Raw genomic sequence first — 21,216 nt, forward strand, 5'->3', positions numbered from 1 at the left:
GAGGCAAAAGTAGAATATAGGACCAGGTCTACAGCGGTCAAAATGGCAGTTAGGGAGGCAAAACTTCGAGTGGAAGAAATTCTGGCAAAAAACATTAAAAAGGGGGACAAATCCTTCTTCAGGTATATTAGTGACAGAAAAAGGAACACAGGCGGGATAGTACGCCTTAGAAGACCGGACGGAAGTTACGTGAAAGCAGATTCCGATAAAGCCGAACTACTGAATGAATACTTCTGCTCAGTCTTCACCTGTGAGGCACCGGGACACGGTCCGCAGTTGAAGGCAACACAAAGCACAGAAGACCCGTTTCAGAATTTTGAGTTCACACCAGGTGAAGTTTACAGTGAACTGGCAAGACTCAAGGTATACAAAGCCATGGGACCAGACAATTTGCACCCAAGAGTGCTCAGAGAATTGAGCGATGTCCTGGCGAAACCGTTGGCTGAGCTATTCAATCTCTCCCTAAGTAAGGGGAAAGTTCCCCTGGACTGGAAATTAGCTAATGTCATTCCTCTGCATAAAAAGGGTTGCAGGGCAGAGGCTGCGAATTATAGACCGGTGAGTCTCACATCAATAGTGTGCAAACTCATGGAAACACTAATTAAAAGCAAATTGGACACGATCTTGAATGAAGGGAATCTTCGGGATCCCAGTCAGCATGGATTCACCAAGGGTAGGTCCTGCCAATCCAATCTCATCAGCTTCTTTGACTGGGTAACAAGAAAGCTGGACTTGGGAGAGTCTTTGGACGTCGTGTACCTGGACTTCAGTAAAGCTTTTGACAGTGTCCCACATCGCAGGCTGCTAAGCAAGATGGAATCGATGGGGTTAGGAGAGACACTAACTGCATGGGTCAATGATTGGCTGAGTGGCAGACTTCAGAGGGTGGTGGTTAATGGTACCCTCTCTAAAACATCAGAGGTGACCAGTGGAGTGCCGCAGGGCTCGGTCCTGGGTCCACTCCTTTTCAACATATTCATAGGGGATCTGACTCAAGGGCTTCAAGGTAAAATAACACTATTCACCGATGACGCCAAACTATGTAATATAGTAAGTGAATGCAGTTTACAGAATTATATGGCGCAGGACCTGCTTACATTGGAAAGTTGGTCCTCAACCTGGCAGCTAGGCTTCAATGCTAAGAAATGTAAGGTCATGCACCTCGGAAGCGGAAATCCATGCAGGACGTACTTCTTGAATGGAGAAACTTTAACTAGGACTTCAGCAGAACGAGATTTAGGAGTAATCATCAGTGCAGACATGAAAACTGCCAATCAAGTGGAGAAGGCTTCATCTAAGGCAAGGCAGATATTGGGTTGTATCAATAGAAGTTTCGTCAGCCGAAAGCCTGAAGTCATAATGCCGTTGTACAGGGCCATGGTGAGATCTCATCTGGAGTACTGTGTGCAATTCTGGAGGCCACATTACAATAAAGATGTGCGCAAAATTGAATTGGTTCAACGGACGGCCACCAGGATGATCTCGGGGCTCAAGAGTCTCTCGTACGAAGAGAGACTGAATAAATTGCAGCTCTACACTCTTGAGGAACGTAGGGAGAGGGGAGACATGATCAAAACATTTAAGTACCTCACGGGACGTGTCGAAGTAGAAGATGATATTTTCTTTCTCAAGGGACCCTCGGCCACAAGAGGGCACCCGCTCAAACTCAGGGGCGGAAAATTTCATGGCGACACCAGAAAGTATTTCTTCACAGAGAGAGTGGTTGATCAATGGAACAAGCTTCCAGTGCAGGTGATCGAGGCAGACAGCGTGCCAGACTTTAAGAATAAATGGGATACCCATGTGGGATCCCTACGAGGGTCAAGATAAGGAAATTGGGTCATTAGGGCATAGACAGGGGGTGGGTAAGCAGAGTGGGCAGACTTGATGGGCTGTAGCCCTTTTCTGCCGTCATCTTCTATGTTTCTATGTTTAAATGAGTGCGGATGGCTTCCTTGCTTATGCAGATCTCTATAGGGGATGTGAGGCAACCCACTTGCCCTTTTTTGCTTAGCTTCAACTGAAGCACTTTTATTCCCAAAAACACCGCAGTTATTCTTTAGGGGGAGCGTTCCTCTGCTTTGACACTATATTTCTCCAACTCCCATCCACTCATAACTAAGTTTCCTTGTAGTATGGGGTGGGTAGAGAGGCGAGAACAATTTCCTATCTGGTACCTCTGGCTCGGCAGTGGTCTGCAGAACTGGCTGCTGTGGTTACAGATCAGTTTTTGCAGGAATATTTTGCTCAGATATCACTTAGTTTGAGGAATGCTCAGCTTCAGAAATTGCAATAGAAATCCTTCACAGAGCTTACATATCAAGAGTACAGGGAGCAAGGGCTGGTTTGTGGGAGGGGAACAATTGTGTGAAATGTAAATATGTGAAGGGGCCATTACTGCATATGTTGGTAGAATGTCATGTTCTGGGACCCTATTGGAGAGGGATGTTAGCTTCTCTTGACTTATGTCTCCCAGTCTCAGTCAAGTGGTCGTAAGAGCTACTTGGTTCTTGGCCATCCTGCAATGCTGGAACAGTGTGTGCTGCCCCCAACTCATTGCAAGTTTGTTCTTGCTGCACTTTTGTTAGCAAAGAACAGTATTCTTCAGGGATAGACGGACAAGGCACCACCTCAGTTGAAGGCCTGGAAGATATCCCTGTGTGAGATGGCCTCTTGGGAGTCCCGGGGCTTCTCTGAAAGTGACAACGGTAGGAAAGCTGGATCCCAACATGTGTGGAATTTCTGCTTGGCACAGATTTCTCTGTCCAAGTTTTGATTCATAAGTGTGATTAAGTGGTGCGATATCACCCGGGGGGGGGAAGAAATGGGGTAGGGAGGGGGTTATTATTATTTGAAAATATGAAACTAGAGGGTACAGCTCTAGGCACTGTACACTGTTTGCAGTTAATGGATGAGTATTCTTTTTGCTATACCGTTGTATTGTTGTCTATGCTGCTTTGTATGCATTGTGTTGTGTCTTTGTTTCATTAATAAAAATATTCAACAAAAAAAATCCAAGATGGCTACCACTAAGAAATTCACACCAAAATCAAGATATTTTTCACATTAATCAAAGTACAAAAACAATGATTTTAGGATTTTTCAGGTGGAGAACATGGGGAGACAAGCAGAAATCCTTAAAGCTTTGATTTTCAAACCTTCCCCAATTCTTCTCTCAGGCTTTGACAGCCTTTACTCACTGTGACCTGTGCTGAGAATGTGCTGCAGCCTACCTCAGCTCTCTTACAGTAGCAGGAATCAGAGAATCACTGCATCATGCCAATATTTGGGCTGCCAGTCAAACCCTATGCCTGACTGCACTTCCACTTCTGCAGACCAATGGACGTGCTCAGGAACGGGTGGAGGTGAGAAGACATAGCCAGCATCCTGCGAGACACCGCTGAGTCTCCTATAGATGCTCAACAGACTACACTCAAACCTTTGTTAGGCAGAAGGAGAAATATGGGGATGGCCTTGAGCTCCTGTGAAGTAAATGCTGGCTAGCTAAAAGGTACCAGCAGGGATTGGCCTATCAGCTGCAGAACGAAGTCTGTGTGATCTCAATGCAGGCAGAGCACAAGAAACCCCCCCCCAAAAAGGGATGAAAAAACACTGAATAAAGTAATAAAATGGAGAGAGCAGAACAAACCCACTCCTGCTGGCACATGTGCAGAAGGGAAACTCTATAGGTAGTGCTAAGGAACCCAGTGAAGTACACCAGAGGCACATAGAAAAAAATCCAGAGTGAATTCCTTCTGCAGATGGCAAGCAGCCATGGGGACACAAAGAATGTCTCATCTACTACACTGGAAAAAGGATTGTGTCACTGATAATTTCTTTGCAAGATTGTTTTCCCCATACCCTCCTTAAATTACAGAATTACTATCAAAACATTTTTCACACTTTTTGCTCAAATTCAAGGGATATCAAAAAGAAAACAAAATGTTTAATTTATTTATGGAATCCATATTTTGCATAGAATCCATAAAGAAAAACATAAAACCCCACCTAAAATAGAGCAACACTCCTGGAAATAACTAATTCCACAAATTTTCTCCAGTTATATGAGGTTTTGAATGAACATATTCACATTAGCTTTCTACTACTGAAAGATTTTGTTACACTGAAGAAAACAATGAAAGTAAAGCACAGTAACTTATTCACAGATAGGCAATGTCATCCACAGAGCCCGGTATGGACAGTAAAAAGTGTACCGTCACTTTAAACTTCAACGAAGCTTCGCGGTTGCCAGCACCGTGCATGTGCAACTGTCTTCCCACCCAACATCGGCTCGTGAGGTAATCAGTTCTATGTCCAAATTAAAAAGCCAACTTGGGAAGGTGGGTGGGCTGTGAGAATATTTACCTGCTGTCCCTGGATAACACCTGTTACAGGTAAGTAACAATGCTTTATCCCAGGACAAGCAGGCAGCATATTCTCACAGATGAGACTCCCTAGCTTAACTGAAAGGGATGGAGAGGGAGTTGGCCTCTAAAGAAGAAATGGTGCAGTACCACTAAATGAACTCGGACATATCTGATACGAGTATGTATAGAGCTATGGAAGGAGAACGAAATTGGTTAACTAGTAATTGGTACAAAAGTGTGCTCAATATGAGTAAAAGGCAAATACTGTAATCCAGTAAAAGCCATTATTGATTGAGATTGTAAAATATAATCCAACCTCATAGTTGGAGCTCAATGCGAACATAGGAGAGCAAGATGTTATGAAGACCCAGGTAGATTGTCTAGTTGGGCTCTGGAATGTGGAATGTTTTTGGATGAAAAGGAAACAGGTTAGGTAAAGCCCTGCATGTCTTAAGTTGTTGTACAATAGGGAATGGGCTGACTGGGCTTACTGGGGGTTAGGAAGTCACCAGCCGTGTTTCCCTATGGATTACCCTGAGAGCTCTGGTACGTCTTCTGTAAGGTGAATAGAGGTAGAGCAGAAATGGTACTTTCCAAAATAGGTAAAGAAAATAAAAAAGAACAAAGGTTGGAATCCCTGAATGTGTCCATTATTGTAAAAATGAATGGATGCTCAGAGAGAGGGTTATGGCTGAAAGGATGTATTGGAGGAATTGATAGCAGAGAGTTGAAGGGTGAGCCAAAAAAAATCTAACCTCAGATTGTAATGAAATATGGAGTCAGATCGCTGGACTGAGAGCCGTTAGCACTAAGCACGACAGCATAGAACCTCTCCTTAAACAGGAATAGTAGGAGGGCAACTTCGAAGAGAGTAACCAAAGGTGAGGGATTATACCAGGTAGTGAAACAATACCAACAGAAGCAAAAAACATCAAACACTGGATGGCTTCCAGTACTAGGTATGATAGTAGAAAGTGAACAGAGAAGGGGAAGTCCTTCTGGCTGTTGAATTCAGAGAGTGAAGTTTTATGAAACAGAAGATCTCAGTTCTGAATGAACTAGAAATGGAAAATAAATATATGTTTTTCTTTTTTGGACTGTTGAAGCAGAAACAAGAAAACAAGTCCGACAAGGCCACCAAAACGTGAAAGGATGATGATGTTAGTCAAGTGAGAGGAACAACCTTGTGACTAGAGGGTGAAAAATAGTTGTCAATGCCAAAAGTTGGTTTTTGTACCCATGACAGTAAACACTTAGATAAGGCTAATAACTGTTGGAGGAACTTTCTGTCCAATGGCAGAAACACATACCATAATGTGTTTGTGCAAACTATAAGAAAATCATCCTCCACTAGCTGTGAGGAAAATAATGTGGAGGAGAATGAAGCAATGAGAGATCATTAGGAGACTCAAAAAGATCAGCAGAAGGAATTTCCCAAGTGGAGAGGATCTGGCGCAGGTGGTGGAGTGCAAAGTCCACTACCACGATGGAAAAAGTACTGAGCTTGTAGAAATACAGCCATGAGAAAAAAGCAGGGCAAGATAGTTTATTGCCCTCTAAGTGTGGTCTCATGACACGGTAGAAGAGACTGCAGGTATCAGTGTGGTGATATAACAGTACAACGAACACAAAAGTTCAAAAGAGAAAACCTGGAAGATGAGGTTAAGCTGAAACTCTAGAAGAGGAATGTCAAATACCTACAGCATGCATGGGAAGTCCCAAACTATCGAGGCGGCTTGTACGCTTATATTGATGAATTTTGCATGAGTCAGTGTATAGGGTAATTGCAATCCTGTGGAAGTATAGACAGCACACAGCTGTTTGGGGTTTTTTTGAGTCTAGAAGAGAATATAATGAAAATCGAGATATGAGCCTAGAGATTTCAGTATTATTGTTCAGGGAGCAAAAATATTTCAGTTGATGAGACTTCTATTAGATAGGTATCTCCAGAAAGAAAACTTTATAGCCATGAAAGGAATTTGTGATATTATCTCAACTGAACAATTAGCAAACTAGTCAAAAAAGCATTATAAGATGTAAAGTAAGTGAGCTGCATTTGCACTTGAAGATATAGGTGAATGCCTGTTAGAGGTCTAGTGAGTACATAGGAAGAGGCATATCACCTTCAGTCAGTATGATATCCTGATTAGTATATACAAGTGGCCACCTGCTCCTCCTCTATAGCCACTCCCATTCCCCAAGATCCTTCAGTAGTTGGAGTAGAACTCTTGATTTCTACTTTCAAGGCAATATTCATTTTCCTAAGATTTTTTAAAGTTTTTTTTATCACGAGCTGAACAGCAGGTGGTCGGTTAGTTTCAGGGTTCTTGAAGTAAGAGAAGAAATGGATATGAAAAAGAAGCTTCAGAAGAGCAGCGTGGAGGACCTTGTTGAAGGAAAAATAGGAAGCCCTCTTGTATCACTTAAAGAGATTATGGAATAGTGGACATAACCTCCGTTTGTCCAGAGAAGGCAGAAAAAGCAAAATGAAGGGTATGCATTGTAGAGGCATGTCCAAAAGAACGCAACTGGTCCAGGAATCGACAAGAGGGGGAGCTATTTTAGATTTGGTCCTTAGTGGAATGCAAGGCATAGTACAGGAGTTAACTGTGTTGGGTCCACTTGGAAACAGTGATCATAACGTGATCAAATTTGAGCTGATACCAGGAGTGATGGCGCAAAGTAAATCTACTGTATAGGCATTTAATTTTCAAAAGGATGACTATGATAAAATTAGGAAAATGGTTAAAAAGAAACTATAAGAATCAGTTGCAAAGGTTAGGATTGTAAACCAGGCATGGATGTTATTTAAAAATACCATCATGGAAGTCCAAACCAGATGTATTCCACGTATTAGCAAAGGAGGAAAGAAGAGGAAACGAGAGCCATCGTGGCTTAAAGGTGAAGTGAAACAGGCTATAGGAGCCAAAAAAGCATCTTTTAAAAACAGAAAAAAGGATCAGAATGAAGAAAATAAGAAAGACACAAGCACCGGCAAGTTAGAAGCACTGATAAAGAAAGCTAAGAAAAAGTATGAAGAGAAACTTGCCAAAGAAGCAAAAACTCATAACAATTTTTACAGGTACATCAGAAGCAGAAAACCAGTAAGGGAATCATTCGGACCGTTGGAGGATAAGGCCATAGCGGAGAGAATGAATGAATTCTTTGCTTTGGTCTTTATGGAACAAGATGTTAAGCTCTACCTGAACCGGAAATGGTTTTCAAGAGTGATGATGCAGAAGAACTGAAAGAAATCTCGGTGAATCTGGAAGTACTACGCCAAATCGACAAGTTAAAAAGTAATAAATCACCTGGAACAGATGGTATACATCCCAAGGTACTAAAAGAACTCAAACATGAAATTACTGAACTGTCACTAAAATCATCTGTAGTACCTGAAGATTGGAGGGTGGCCAAAGTTACACCGATTTTTAAAAAGAGTTCCAGGGGAGATCAGGGAAATTACAGACCGGAAAGCCTGACTTCAGTGCCATGCAAAATGGTGGAAACAATTATAAAAAATAAAATTGTAGAACACGTAGGAAAACACGATTTAATAAGACAAAGTCAGTATGGGTTCAGCCAAGGGAGATCTTACCTCACCAATTTGCTTGACTTCTTTGAAGGTGTGAACAAACATGTGAATAAAGATGAGCCAGTTGATGTAGTGTATCTAGATTTTCAGAAAGTTTTTGATAAAGTTCCTCATGAGAGGCTCCTGAGAAAATTAAAGAGTAATGGGATAAGTGGCAAAGTTCAATTGTGGATTAGGAATTGGTTATCGGATAGAAAACAGAGAGTAGGGTTAAATGGTTATTTTTCTCAATGGAGGAGAGTAAACACTGAGAGGTTAGGATTCTTAGATTTCTACCACTGAACCACCAATGCAGGTGGAGTGCCGCAGGTATCTGTACTGGGACCAGTGCTATTTAACTTATTTATAAATGATTTGGAAATTGAAACGACAAGTGAGGTGATTAAATTTGCAGAAGACACTAAACTGTTCAAAGTTGTCAAAATGCATGCAGACTGTGAAAAAATTGCATGCAGACCTTAGAAAATTGGAAGACTAGGCATCCAAGTGGCATGTTGAAATTTAATGTGGACAAATGCAAAGTGATGCACATTGGGAAGAGCAACTCAAATCACAGTTACCAGATGCTAGGGTCCACCTTGGGGGTTAGCACCCAAGAAAAGGATCCGGGTGTCATTGTTGATAATACAATAAAACCTTCCATCCAATGTGCGATGACAACCAAAAAAGCAAACAAGATGCTAGGAATTTAAAAAGGGATAGTTAAACAAGACTAACAACGTTATAATGCCCCTGTATCGCTCCATGGTGTGACCTCACCCGGAATATTGCGTTCAATTCTGGTTTCCTTATCTCAAGAAAGATATAGCAGCACTAGAAAAGGTTCAATGAAGAGCAACCAAGATGATAAAGGGGATGGAACTCCTCTTGTATGAGTAAATGCTAAAAAGGTTACGGCTCTTCAGCTTGGAAAAGAGACGGCTGAGGGGGAGATATGATTGAAGTGTAGAAAATCCTGAGTGGAGTAGAATGGGTACAAGGAGTTCAATATTTCACTACATCAAAAATTACAAAGACTAGGGGACACTCGAAGTTACAGGGAAACCAATAGAAGAAATATTTTTTCACTCAAAGAATAGTTAAACTCTGGAATGTATTGCCAGAGGTTGTGGTAAAAGCGGATAACATAGTTGGTTTTAAGAAAGGTTTGGACAATTTCCTAGAAGAAAAGTCCATAGTCTGTTATTGAGAAAGACATGGGGGTAGCATGGAATGCTGCTACTCCTTAGGTAGGATTCATGTTCCCCCATACTCCATCAGTAGCATGGAATGTTGCTACTCCTTGGGTTTTGGCCAGGTATTAGGGACCTGGATTGGCCACCCTGAGAACGGGCTGCTGGGCTTGTACCATTGGTCTGACCCAGTAAGGCAAATCTTATGTTCTTGTGTCACCCATGAGTGGCACTGAAAAGTGTGTGTAGAACCTGGTTGATCCTGCTAAGAGCCTGGTTGAACCTGATGAGAACCTAGGTGATCCTGCTGAGCAGTTGACTGATGAGAGGCATGGTCTGCTGATGACAAATAAGCTGTGTGTAGTCTCCTCCATATTGTCACCAAAAAGTACTTCGCCCGAATACAAAATAGGTATTAGGCGATCGTGGACATGGATATCAAAGTCAGAAATGCGGAGCCAGGAGATTGGTCAAATGTAGGTCTGAAGAATCTAGTAGCAGAGAATTCAGGCTTAGGAAAAGTATATTGTGAGGTATAAGTTCAAGTGAGGAACCTCAGAGAGCATCCTGTAGAAGACAGGCAAAGGAACTGCAATGAATAACACAGCAGAAAAAGAGGTAATCCAAACTTAAATGGCTCTACACCCTTTATAAAGAAAACAGTAGATTCCACTTGTAGTGCTCCCATTGACAAAGCAGAACTTTGGCAAAACTGAAGCTAATAGTGAGTGTGCACAGTGGAAAAGAAATCTCTTAGAAACTACTGTGGGAGAGGTGTATGGTTTGCAGAGGTAGGACCGTTTGGTTCCAATGCTCTGGTCCAAGATACTGAAATTCCCACTGAGGTCAGCGATGCAGACAATCATGTTACAACGAATGTAATTGAAGGATGGTCTGTATCATCTTACTCAATGCTGAAGATACCTGGCATAAGCTGAAGCCATACAGTAAATGCGTGGATGGAAAACTTGCCATGAAAAGCCATATATGTCCATTAATAGACAGGAGGCAGTGGAGATTGACATCAGGATGCCTATAGTACTGTTTGGAGGAAGGACTGTGAGGCATCAATAGGAACAGTACCAAAGAACATCTCATGGAAGAAGCAGTACTGATTTGAGTCCTCCATTATTCAGTACTGCTACATCGATGTTGTAAATGACGGTGCCAAGAAATAATCACTGGAACTGAGCATCGATGGATCTCAACTTATGACAGAGAGAGCGCAATCCGGTACCATAAGGCTTCGATAAGCTATATTCAAGCGGGCTGATACCAAAGTAGATGGGAAGGGTATTGATGCCAATTAGCATTACAGCTTCGTGGCCACCCCTTCATAATGCAACTCCGGTCACACATGTTGGAGTGAATGCATTGATACTGTGTGCTATGCAGGCAGTACCGTAAGTGCAGCAGGGTGTCAAAGCATTGGTAACCCCAAGGAGAAGCACACTTCAGAGATGACAGCCTATATCAAAGAATGATGGCATCAATGCAAGGCATGCATCGAGTGACTTGATGCTATGGATGCCTGTGACACTTGTTAAGGTTTCTCATGTTAATGATGCTTAAGAAAAATGTTGATGCAGACGTAGATGTTCACTGGTACCAACATAAAATGGGATCGGAACTTAGGGAAAAATAATGAGCTTTAACAGCTGGAAGAGGGTACCTGAGGTCCAGGACTAATAGAGATGTAAGTTATTTAATTTTGATTTTGAAGTCCTGGAATATCGGGAGAATTTCCAGACAAAAAAAGAAAACAATGGAGAAAAACTGCCACAGCTAGGAAGAAGTCTTGAAGAGCAGGAGGGAACCAAGGGTCAAGTAAAAGGTCTGCCAAAAACCTGTCAAGGCGCTCGGTAAGGTTGAAGGCAGAAAAATGTCAATAGGATCGAAAAAGAAAGAGGTAAAAAAATTGATACACCAAGCAATATTGAAAAGACACTAACTTGAAAAAAGGAAATGGCGGCAAGAATAAATAAATCAAAGCAGGAAGGTAAACTTGACTGGATGAAGTCCAGATATGTCTTCTTCACTCCATGAAAAACGAAAAACTGAAGACCTCATGAGCTGGTGGAGGGAAGGCACATGCACAGTGCAGGCAGTTGCGAAGCTTAGTTGAAGCTTAAAGTGAGAGTACACTTTTCACTGTCCGTACTGGGCTCCGTGGATGATGTTGCCTATCTGTGAGAATATGCTGCCTGCTTGTCCTGAGATAAACAAGAATACTAAATAAGTCACTTGTTTTTTTTAACATTTTATCAGTGGGATACAGAAGGAGCTACACAAAATTCCTTTGGCTGCAAACACCTAGGCAGTGAAAGGGTTTATATTAAAATAACTCCTACCTAAATGTAAGCGAAGACTTAAAAGAATGACAAGAAATGTCAATGCACCTTCCAACATAGACCTCTCATGCTCCAAATCAAGAACTGTGTTTTGGTGTTGGGAAGCCATTGTCAACAAATCTACCACTTTGAATCTAGAGGAGATAAACAAAAGAATCAGGACAGATGCTAATATTTACTAATAATTAGAAAACAAAAGAGCAAATGACTTTAAATAGATCTGTAATTTAAAAATTAAATAAGAAAGCTTTTTAAAATAGTTCATATTAAGTAAAGACATTGCCAGCTACCACTGAAATGCGTTTGAAGCCAAACCAAGGGGCCAATGCAGAAAGCTCCTGCAAGCTAAAATGCAGCCTGTACATGCATGTTACTGGCAGCATAATGCAGAAAGGGGTTGAGCCTGGGAGTTAACTTGCACTGTACACATGTATGCACACTGCATTAACATGTATGGTAATGAGTCCATTAAGTATTCCTCTAAATTCTAAGGAGTCTTTTTTACTAAGCTAATATATGCTTACTGCAGCAAAAAATGCCTTACCACAGGACGAGCTCAGGTATCCCGTAGTAATGTTTGGATGTGCGCAAGTTACCCACTCACCAAGTCCAAGTCAGAAACATGCCTGGATGCTATAATCAGACGTGTCAAAAGTATCCCTGGCCAGGAATTTTCAACTGGCCTTCTGCTTTCTGGCCAGCTGACAAAGAGACTCAGCTTGTTTCAGTGAAAAGGAGTCAGCTAAATCAAGCATACTGCGCACTAAGGACCACAAGTAGAGGCTCATGTAGAACTGGGTATGAATGAATACAGGATAGGAGCAGAGAGATCTGAAATATCTTTTGCCCAATTCAACGACCAAAGAGTGATGAGGCAACTGAAGTCCATCAAACACAAGAGCACTTTGAATCTTTTACATGGTGTATTTTTTTTTTTTGAAATACAGGGACCAACAGAGGAGGGGGAGCTCCCAGTTCTTCACCAGAACATCATGCAAGATCTTGTGAAGCAGGACATCTGTTCTGTCCCCATTTTATGTGGGCAGTTTCTCAGTTCTTGTATAAATATATAGATTGTCTGTTCTAAAATATGTAAGCAAAGTGTGCTCTGTGGACTCAATCTCCCACAGTGTTCAGCTACTCCCAGAGGGTGTGAATGTAGCTTCCTGGAGCTGCCTTTTTCTTCAGCTTGAGAGAGAACAGTGGCCATTTTTGTGAGACCACATGGCTGCATGAAAACTTGGGTCTAACACTATCCTCTCACTGAGTTTTCACCCTTTATTTCCGCTAGCCTAATACAATTTATGTTCAGTATTTAAGTCTGGAGCAATGTGTTATTCCCACAAGGTGTGTGGACACTGCCAGCTTCTTCTTGAATAGGATGTGCTGGTTGAGTGAGAAGATTCAGTAAACAAAGTTGGACTGCCTTGAAATCATCAAATTGTGAGTGTTTATTCTTTACTTCAAGTTATTAAAGAAAGTTGTTCAAAAAACTACTAAGTCTGGCTGATAATACTAAGATTGCAGAAGTAAGGGTTAACTGAATGGGAGCCTCAGAGAAGTGCCAACATAACTCAGTGAGTTCAGCAGTGCTTGGCCATTTTGAGGAGTCCCTGCTTTACAATAAAAATCTGAGGAAGTTTCAGTCCTCTAGGAGGTGTTTGTACTACAGAACTTGAAACATCTCAGCCCTGGGTTCATCCTACATCTCCAACTTAATAAGGAGAGCAGCTGCCATCTCCCAGACAAAAGCAAGGAAGGAAAAACTCTCAGGTGCAGACTTCAGTCTCTCCTCTGCAGAAGACAGGTTCAGTGAGATACTATAGTAGTCCAACTCCAAGAAGTACCTGGGATTCTCATTAAACTCCCAAGAGAGGTCCAAATTCAACTCAGCACAAAAGCACGGGAAGACTGAATCCACACCTACCTTGACCAAGTTTCATATCCCAATTTGGATGTTGTCGAGGATTCTCTTTACCCTCTGACAAAGTTTCCTCCACTGAAGTCGAGAGGATGCCTACATGGGCAGGTGTCGACATCGATGCCCCATAAGGCAACAGTGTCTGTGACTGCATCACAGACAGATGGCCTTGTATGGCAGCAGGTTAAGTCATGGCTGGTGCAAGTACCCCAGGTGCCAACATACTCTGTGCCTGAAAAAGTCTCAAGTGCTCTGAAATGGAACTGAAACCAATGAAGATAACTCATAAAGAAAAGCACCCACAAAGGAGAAGTATAAAAGATCAAGCCAGAAAATTATTGCTTTTAGGGGATTCCATCATCAAAGGCATTAACCTTGGAAAACAAGTCAAGGAGCCTAAAATAATGAAGCATCTCCCAGGATCCTCGGCTACCAGGAGTATGAAACAAATACAGTCTATAATTAGGGAAGAAACTAATAATTCTAAAGCTGATGTTGTTATCCATTTGGGAACAAATGTCCTGGCCAGCAACTCCCCACTTGAAACGCAGAAAGCTTTTCAGGAGCTAGGGGAGGACTTAAAAACTTTTGTAAAGACTAAAGCTTTTTCAGAAGTACTGCCTACATAAGGAAAGGGAAAAGAAAAAGTTAAAAACAGAGGACTTCAATAGGTGGCTCACAGTCTGGTGTCATCAAGAAGGTTTTAGGTAATAGGAAGATGGGGAAATACATGGAAAGATAAGAGACTATATTGTAATGATGAGCTACATCTTACTATAGCTGAGAAATTTAGACAATATATTTCTAGGCATTTAAACTAAGAAGGTAGGGATGGCATATATATGAAGGACAATTATGGAGGCCACCCCCAGCAAAAGACAAGATGTGATGGTAGTAAAGATAGTAGTGTAAACAATATTAGCAACTCACTTATTAGCAATGCAACACTTTAGTGGTGAAGGAAGCGATCAGAAACGAGAAGACTTCGTTTAAGGAATGGAAAAGGTCAAAAACGGACAAAAACTGGAAAAAGCACATATATCAAAGCAGGTGCCATAAAGCGGTAAGAGGGGCCAAAAGAGACAAGGAAAAAATAGCCAAGGAGGCAAACAACTTCAAGCCATTTTTTCGATATATTAAGGGGAAATGATCCGTGAAGGAAGCAGTGGGGGCGTTGGATGACCATGGAATAAAGGAAGTGCTAAAGGAGGACAAAGCCATCGCCGACAAACTGAACACATTTTTGCATCTGTATTTACCAAAGAGGATATACGCAACATACTGGAAGCCGATAGGCTACGCAGGAAACAAAGACGGGAAACTGACAGGGTTGATGGTCAGTCTAGTAGAGGTATGCAGGCAGATCGATAGGCTTAAAAATCGATAAATCCCCAGGACCAGATGGCATCCATCCAAGGGTAATCAAGGAACTGAAAAGGGTTATAGCTGAACTGCTCCAACTACTAGCCAATCTGTCGATCAAATCGGGAAGGATTCCTGAAGATTGGAAAGTGGCAAATGTTACGCCGATCTTTAAGAAAGGTTCAAGGGGAGAACCAGGAAACTACAGACCGGCGAGTCTGACCTCAATAACGGGAAAGATGGTAGAGGTGCTGATAAAGGACCACATCATTGATCACCTAGACAGACACAATCTGATGAGGACCAGCCAGCATGGCTTCAGCAAAGGAAGATCTTGCTTGACGAACTTTATGCACTTCTTCGAGGGAGTAAACAGGCAGATAGACAAGGGTGACCCGGTCGACATTGTATATCTGAATTTTCAGAAAGCGTTCGACAAGGTCCCGCATGAACAACTACTTCGACAAATTGCGAGCCATGGAATCAAGAGTGAAATACTCACGTGGATTAAACACTGGATGGCGGATAGGAAACAGAGAGTGGGGGTAAACGGACAATACTTAGACTGGAAAAGTGTCATGAGTGGATTGCCGCAGGGTTTGGTGTTTGGACCCGTGCTCTTCAACATATTTATAAATGACCTGGAAATTGAAATGAGCGAGGTGATTAAATGAGAAGACGATACAAAGTTATTCAAAGTAGTGAGGACACAGAAGGATTGCAAAAGACCTGCAATGTGACATAAACACGCTCGAGAAATGGGCCGCGACATAGTACGTTAGATAGATTGTGAGCCCACCGGGACAGATAGGGAAAATGCTTGAGTACCTGATTGTAAAACCGCTTAGATAACCTTGATAGGCGGTATATAAAAATCCTAATAAACTTGAAACTTGAAATGAGGTTTAACGTGGATAAGTGTAAGGTGATGTATGTCGGTAAGAAAAATCTTATACACAAATACAGGATGTCCAGTGCAGTACTTGGAGACACCCACCAGGAAAGAGACTTGGGAATACTGGTCAACAAGTCAATGAAGCCGTCTGCGCAATGCGTGGCTGTGGCGGCGGTGGCAAAAAGAGCGAACAGAATACTAGGAATGATTAAGGGGATCACGAACAGATCGGGGAAGGTTATCATGCGGCTGTACCGGACCATGGTATGCCCATACCTGGAATACTGCGTCCAGCACTGGTCACCGTACATTAAGAAGGACACGATACTACTCAAGAGGGTCCAGAGAAGAGCGACTAAAATGGTTAAGGGATTGGAGGAGGTGCCATACAGTGAGAGATTAGAGAAACTGGGCCTCTTCTCCCTTGAAAAGAGGAGACAGAGGGGACATGATCGAAACATTCAAGATAATGAAGGAAATAGACTTAGTAGATAGAGACAGGTTGTTCACCCTCTCCAAGATGGAGAGAACGAGAGAGTACGCTCTAAAGTTAAAAGGGGATAGATTCCGTACAAATGTAAGGAAGTTCTTCTTCACCCAGAGAATGGTAGAGAACTGGAATGCTCTTCCGGAGGCTGTTATAGGGGAAAACACCCTCCAGGCATTCAAGACAAAGTTAGACAAGTTCCTGCTGAACCAGAACGTACACAGGTAAGGCTAGACTCAGGGCGCTGGTCTTTGACCTAAGGGCCGCCACGTGAGAGGACTGCTGGGCACGATGAACCACTGGTCTGACCCAGCAGGGCAATTCTTATGTTCTTAACAGGAAGCAAAACTAAACAAAAAACTGTACAAAAAAAAAAAAATTTACCACTAAAAGATAGCTAGAAAGCAATGACCAAAAGAAACTCTGTGGAATGACGATGTTCCTCAATGGACTTTATTTGAAAATGTCAAAGTTCCAAAGGTACACTAAAATCATCCACATAAAATAAAATCATCCACATAAAAGTAAAGTAGTCCACATAAAAGCCTTAAAGGACCTAGTCTGCTAGGGATGCAGGACCCAACACGGTCCACATAAAAGTAAAGTAGTCCACATAAAAGCCTTAAAGGACCTAGTCCACTAGGGATGCAGGACCCAACACGGTCCACGTTTCGACAAAAAGTCTTTTTCAGGGGTCCTATAAATAATGAGGGGTATGTTAAGAATATATTTAAGTTATGAAAGGTAGTGGTTATAAAATCTAAGACTGTGAGTAATATCTAACATGCAAAGAATATTGACAATGTGAGATGAAGGATACAGTGATGTGAATGAAACTGATAGTATTGAATTGGTGAAACACCATGATAAATATCACCAACATGTGAAGACAAAAAATATTTGAATCTATGCAAAATGCAGAGTGAAGTGAAAAACTTAATATATTATAAGAAATATATAGAAAAAATATATAAGAATTACAAAGATCGTGCTAAATAATTGATCTTTGAACACTTGTGTTTGAACAAGCTTAAAAGAAGCAAAAGGGGACTATATAGGACAAAAATACATACCCTGGGGGTCCTATAATGGTGAATACGTGGGAAAACTGATTAATTCAAAGAGATTATTTAGCACGATCTTTGTAATTCTTATATTTTTTTCTATATATTTCTTATAATATATTAAGTTTTTCACTTCCCCCTGCATTTTGCATAGATTCAAATATTTTTTGTCTTCACATGTTGGTCTTTCACCAATTCAATACTATCAGTTTCATTCACATTAGAGAATGACACGGTGACAAAATTCATCACCGTTCCTGTCCCCGCGGATAACCGCGGTAAACCATCTTCATGTCATTCTTTAAGGAGAGAGGGAAGAATCAGAGTATGAATGGCCACAACCACTGACCCGCAAGCTTTGCTCTGAAGAATGCTGGTGTAGAAGGACTGAGGTTGAAATAGACACTAGAAAATGACAATGGATTATTTCCCGCGGTTATCCGCGGGAACAGTGATGAATTTTGTCACCATGTCATTCTCTAATTCATATCACTGTATCCTTCATCTCACATTGTCAATATTCTTTGCATGTTAGATATCACTCACAGTATTAGATTTTATAACCACTACCTTTCATAACTTACATATATTCTTAACATACCCCTCATTATTTATAGGACCTCTGAAAAAAACTTTTTGTCGAAACGCGGACCGTGTTGGGTCCTGCTTCCCTAGCGAACTAGGTCCTTTAAGGCTTTTATGTGGATGATTTTAGTGTACCTTTGGAACTTTGACATTTTCAAATAAAGTCCATTGAGGAATATAGTCATTCCACAGAGTTTCTTATGGTTTCTTCTGGATTTTCTTCTCTGTGGATATTTTGGTGTCAATTTTTTGTTTTTTGCTGGATAGCAATGGCCACAGAAGCTCACAGTCTAAGCAACAAGGTTCATGATCTGCAAATCCTGATGTTAAGAGGCAGACCTGGATATTGTTGCTATCACAGAGACATGGTTCAGTGACTCCCATGGATGTGATGCAAACATACCGGGATATAATCTTTTTAGGAAGGACAGAGATGGTCAAAAATGTGGAGTAGCAGCTCTCTCTGTAAAGATTGATATCCAAGTGACTGAAATGCAAGGGACCTAGGGAGAGGAAGAAGTGATATGGATCGCTCTGAAAAGATGGAACTTCTATCTATGTGGGTATAGTCTATAGACCTCCAACTCAATCACAGTAAATTGATAAAGATCCGATTCCAAAGTTTGGAAAGAAAGAGGAGGTGCTGCTGTGGGGTGAGGTGCTGCTGTTTGTTCAATCTGCCAGATGTGGACTGGAAAGTTCCATCTGTGGAATCAGAAAGAAGTAGGGAAATTGTGGATGCCTTTCAAGAGGCTCTGCTCAAATGGTAACAGAACCCACGAAGGAAAAACTGATACTGGATCTGGTCCTCACACATGGGGAGAATATTTCTAATGTTCGAGAGGGTGCCCACCTGGGAAGTAATGATCATCAAATGGCTTAGTTTGATATAACAGCTAAAGTGGAGTCCTAGACTTTAGTAAAATGGGAGAGTACCTGAAGAAAGAGCTGTTAAGGATGGGAGAACATAAGAGAAGTGAAAAAACAGCGATCTAAGCCGAGAGGAGCAATAAAAATGGCTATTGACCTTTATGTGAATAAAATAAATAAAAACAAGAGAAAAAGGAAATTGAAATGGTTCTCCAAACTAGTAGCAGAGAAGACGACAAAAAAGAGTTGGAATCATGAAATATTAAAAAAACTCAAGAAAAGAACAGAAACTGACAAAAACACAAGTGGAAGAGCAAATGGCTAAAATGTAAAAAAAGGAGACAAAATTTTCATATATATTAGTGAAAGGAGGAAGATGAAAAATGGAATTGCGAGACTAAATGATGCTATGAACCGATATATGGACAGTGATGAGGAAAAAGCAAACATGCTAAACAAATACCGTACTTCTGTTCTTTGTTCACGGAAGAAAATCCTGAAGAAAGATCGAGATTGTCTGGCAAAGTTACACACGAGAATGGAGTAGATACCACGCCCTGTTCACAAAAGAAAGTGTTTATGAACAACTTGAAAAATTTAAGTGGACAAAACAATGGGACAAGACAATGGGACCATCCCAGGATATTGAGGGAGTGGTTCCTATGGACCGGAGAAGAGCAGATGTGGTCCCTATTCACAAAAGTGGTCGCAGAGATGAAGCAGGAAACTACAGGCTGGTAAGCCTCATGTCGGTTCCCACTGGAAAAATAATGGAAGTGTTGAAAGAAAGGATAGTGTAATTCCTAGAATCTAATGGGTTAAAGAATCCAAGACAACATGATTTTACTAAAGGTAAATTGTACCAAACAAATCTGATTAAATTTTTTGATTGGATGACCAGAGAATTGGATCAAGGACATATCCTAGATGTAATTTACTTAGATTTCAGCAAAGCTTAAACATGGTTCCTCATAGAAGGCTCTTGAACAAACTTGACGGGCTGAAGTTAGGACCCAAAGTGATGAACTGGATTAGAAACTGGTTGACAGATAGATGCCGGAGGGTGGTAGTTAATGGAATTTGCTCGGTGATTATTTCTCAGTACCGTCATTTACAACATCGATGTAGCAGTACTAAATAATGGAGGACTATCAGTACTGCTTCTTCCATAAGATGTTCTTCGGTACTGTTCTATTGATGTTTCACAGTCCTTCCTCCAAATGGTATCATATGCATCCTAATGTCAATCTCCACTGCCTCCTGTATCAATGGACACATATGGCTTGTCATAGCAAGTTTGAGTCCCTCAAGGATCGGTGCTGGGACCGATCCTATTGTCAAAGGGTTAGAAGGAAAGGTTTGCATTTTTGCGGATGATACAAGATTTTTAACAGAGTAGACTCCAAGGAGGGAATGGAAAGCATGAAAAGGAATGCAAAAGTTAGAGGAATGGTCTATCTGGCAACTACAATTCAATGCAAAGAAGTGCAGAGTAATGCATTTGGGGATTAGCAATCGGAAGGAGCCGTATGTGCTGGGAGGTAAGAGGCTGATATGCACGGATAGAGAGCGGGACCTTGGGGTGATAGTGTCCAAAGATCTAAAGGCAAATAAAGAGTGCGACAAGGTGGTGGTTGTTGCCAGAAGGATGCTAGGCTATATAGAGAGAGGCATAACCTGTAGAAAAAATTAAGGTGTTGATGATGCGCCTGTACAGGTCAACAGTGAGGCCCCATTTGGTGTATTGTGTTCAATTTTGGAGACCGTATCTGACAAAGGGCATAAGATGACTTGAAGCAGTCCAGAGAAAGGTGACGAAAATGGCAAGAGGTTTGCACCAAAAGATGTATGGAGGAGAGACTGGAAGCCCTGAATATACCCTAGAGCAGGGATCTCAAAGTCCCTCCTTGAGGGCCGCAATCCAGTCGGGTTTTCAGGATTTCCCCAATGAATATGCATTGAAAGCAATACATGCACATAGATCTCATGCATATTCATTGGGGAAATCCTGAAAACCCGACTGGATTGCGACCCTCAAGGAGGGACTTTGAGATCCCTGCCCTAGAGGAAAGGAGGGACAGGGGAGATATGATTCAGACATTCAAATACTTGAAAGGTATTAATATAGAATAAAATATTTTCCAAAGAAAGGAAAATTGTAAAACCAGAGGGCATAATTTGAGGTTGAGGGGCGGTAGACTCAAGAGTAATGTTAGGAAATTCTTCATTACAGAGAGGGTGGTAGATGTCTGGAATGCGCTCCCGAGGGAGGTAGTGGCGAGGAAAACGGTAACAGAGTTCAAAAAGCATGGGATGAACAAAGAGGATCTCTAATCAGAAATAACAAGTATATATTGAAGAACTAAGGCTAGTACTGGGCAGACTTGCACAGTCTGTGTCCCATATGTGGCCATTCAGTTGGGAATGGGCTGAGGAGAGCTTTGATGGCTAGAATGGTTTAGATGGGTTGGAGTGAGCCTTGACGGAGACTCTAGTTCAGGGATGGGCAACTCCGGTCCTCGAGGGCCGGAATCCAGTCAGGTTTTC

The 21,216-nt window shown here is 41.6% G+C and overlaps 1 protein-coding gene across 8 annotated transcripts in view; it reads right to left on the reverse strand.

The window, feature by feature from the left end:
- The window catches only part of UBR3 (ubiquitin protein ligase E3 component n-recognin 3), a 533,613-nt gene that overhangs the window by 377,040 nt on the left and 135,357 nt on the right, over positions 1-21,216 (reverse strand). For 7 of the 8 annotated variants that reach the window (XM_033944451.1, XM_033944453.1, XM_033944452.1 and 4 more), the window contains exon 16: positions 11,486-11,619. In XM_033944451.1, coding sequence (XP_033800342.1) covers positions 11,486-11,619 — 134 coding nt within the window. The remainder of the gene's footprint in view (positions 1-11,485; positions 11,620-21,216) is intronic. The other variant, XM_033944455.1, reaches the window with a different exon arrangement.

This window comes from Geotrypetes seraphini, chromosome 5 (genome assembly GCF_902459505.1).
Source record: "Geotrypetes seraphini chromosome 5, aGeoSer1.1, whole genome shotgun sequence".
Classification (NCBI taxonomy): domain Eukaryota; kingdom Metazoa; phylum Chordata; class Amphibia; order Gymnophiona; family Dermophiidae; genus Geotrypetes; species Geotrypetes seraphini.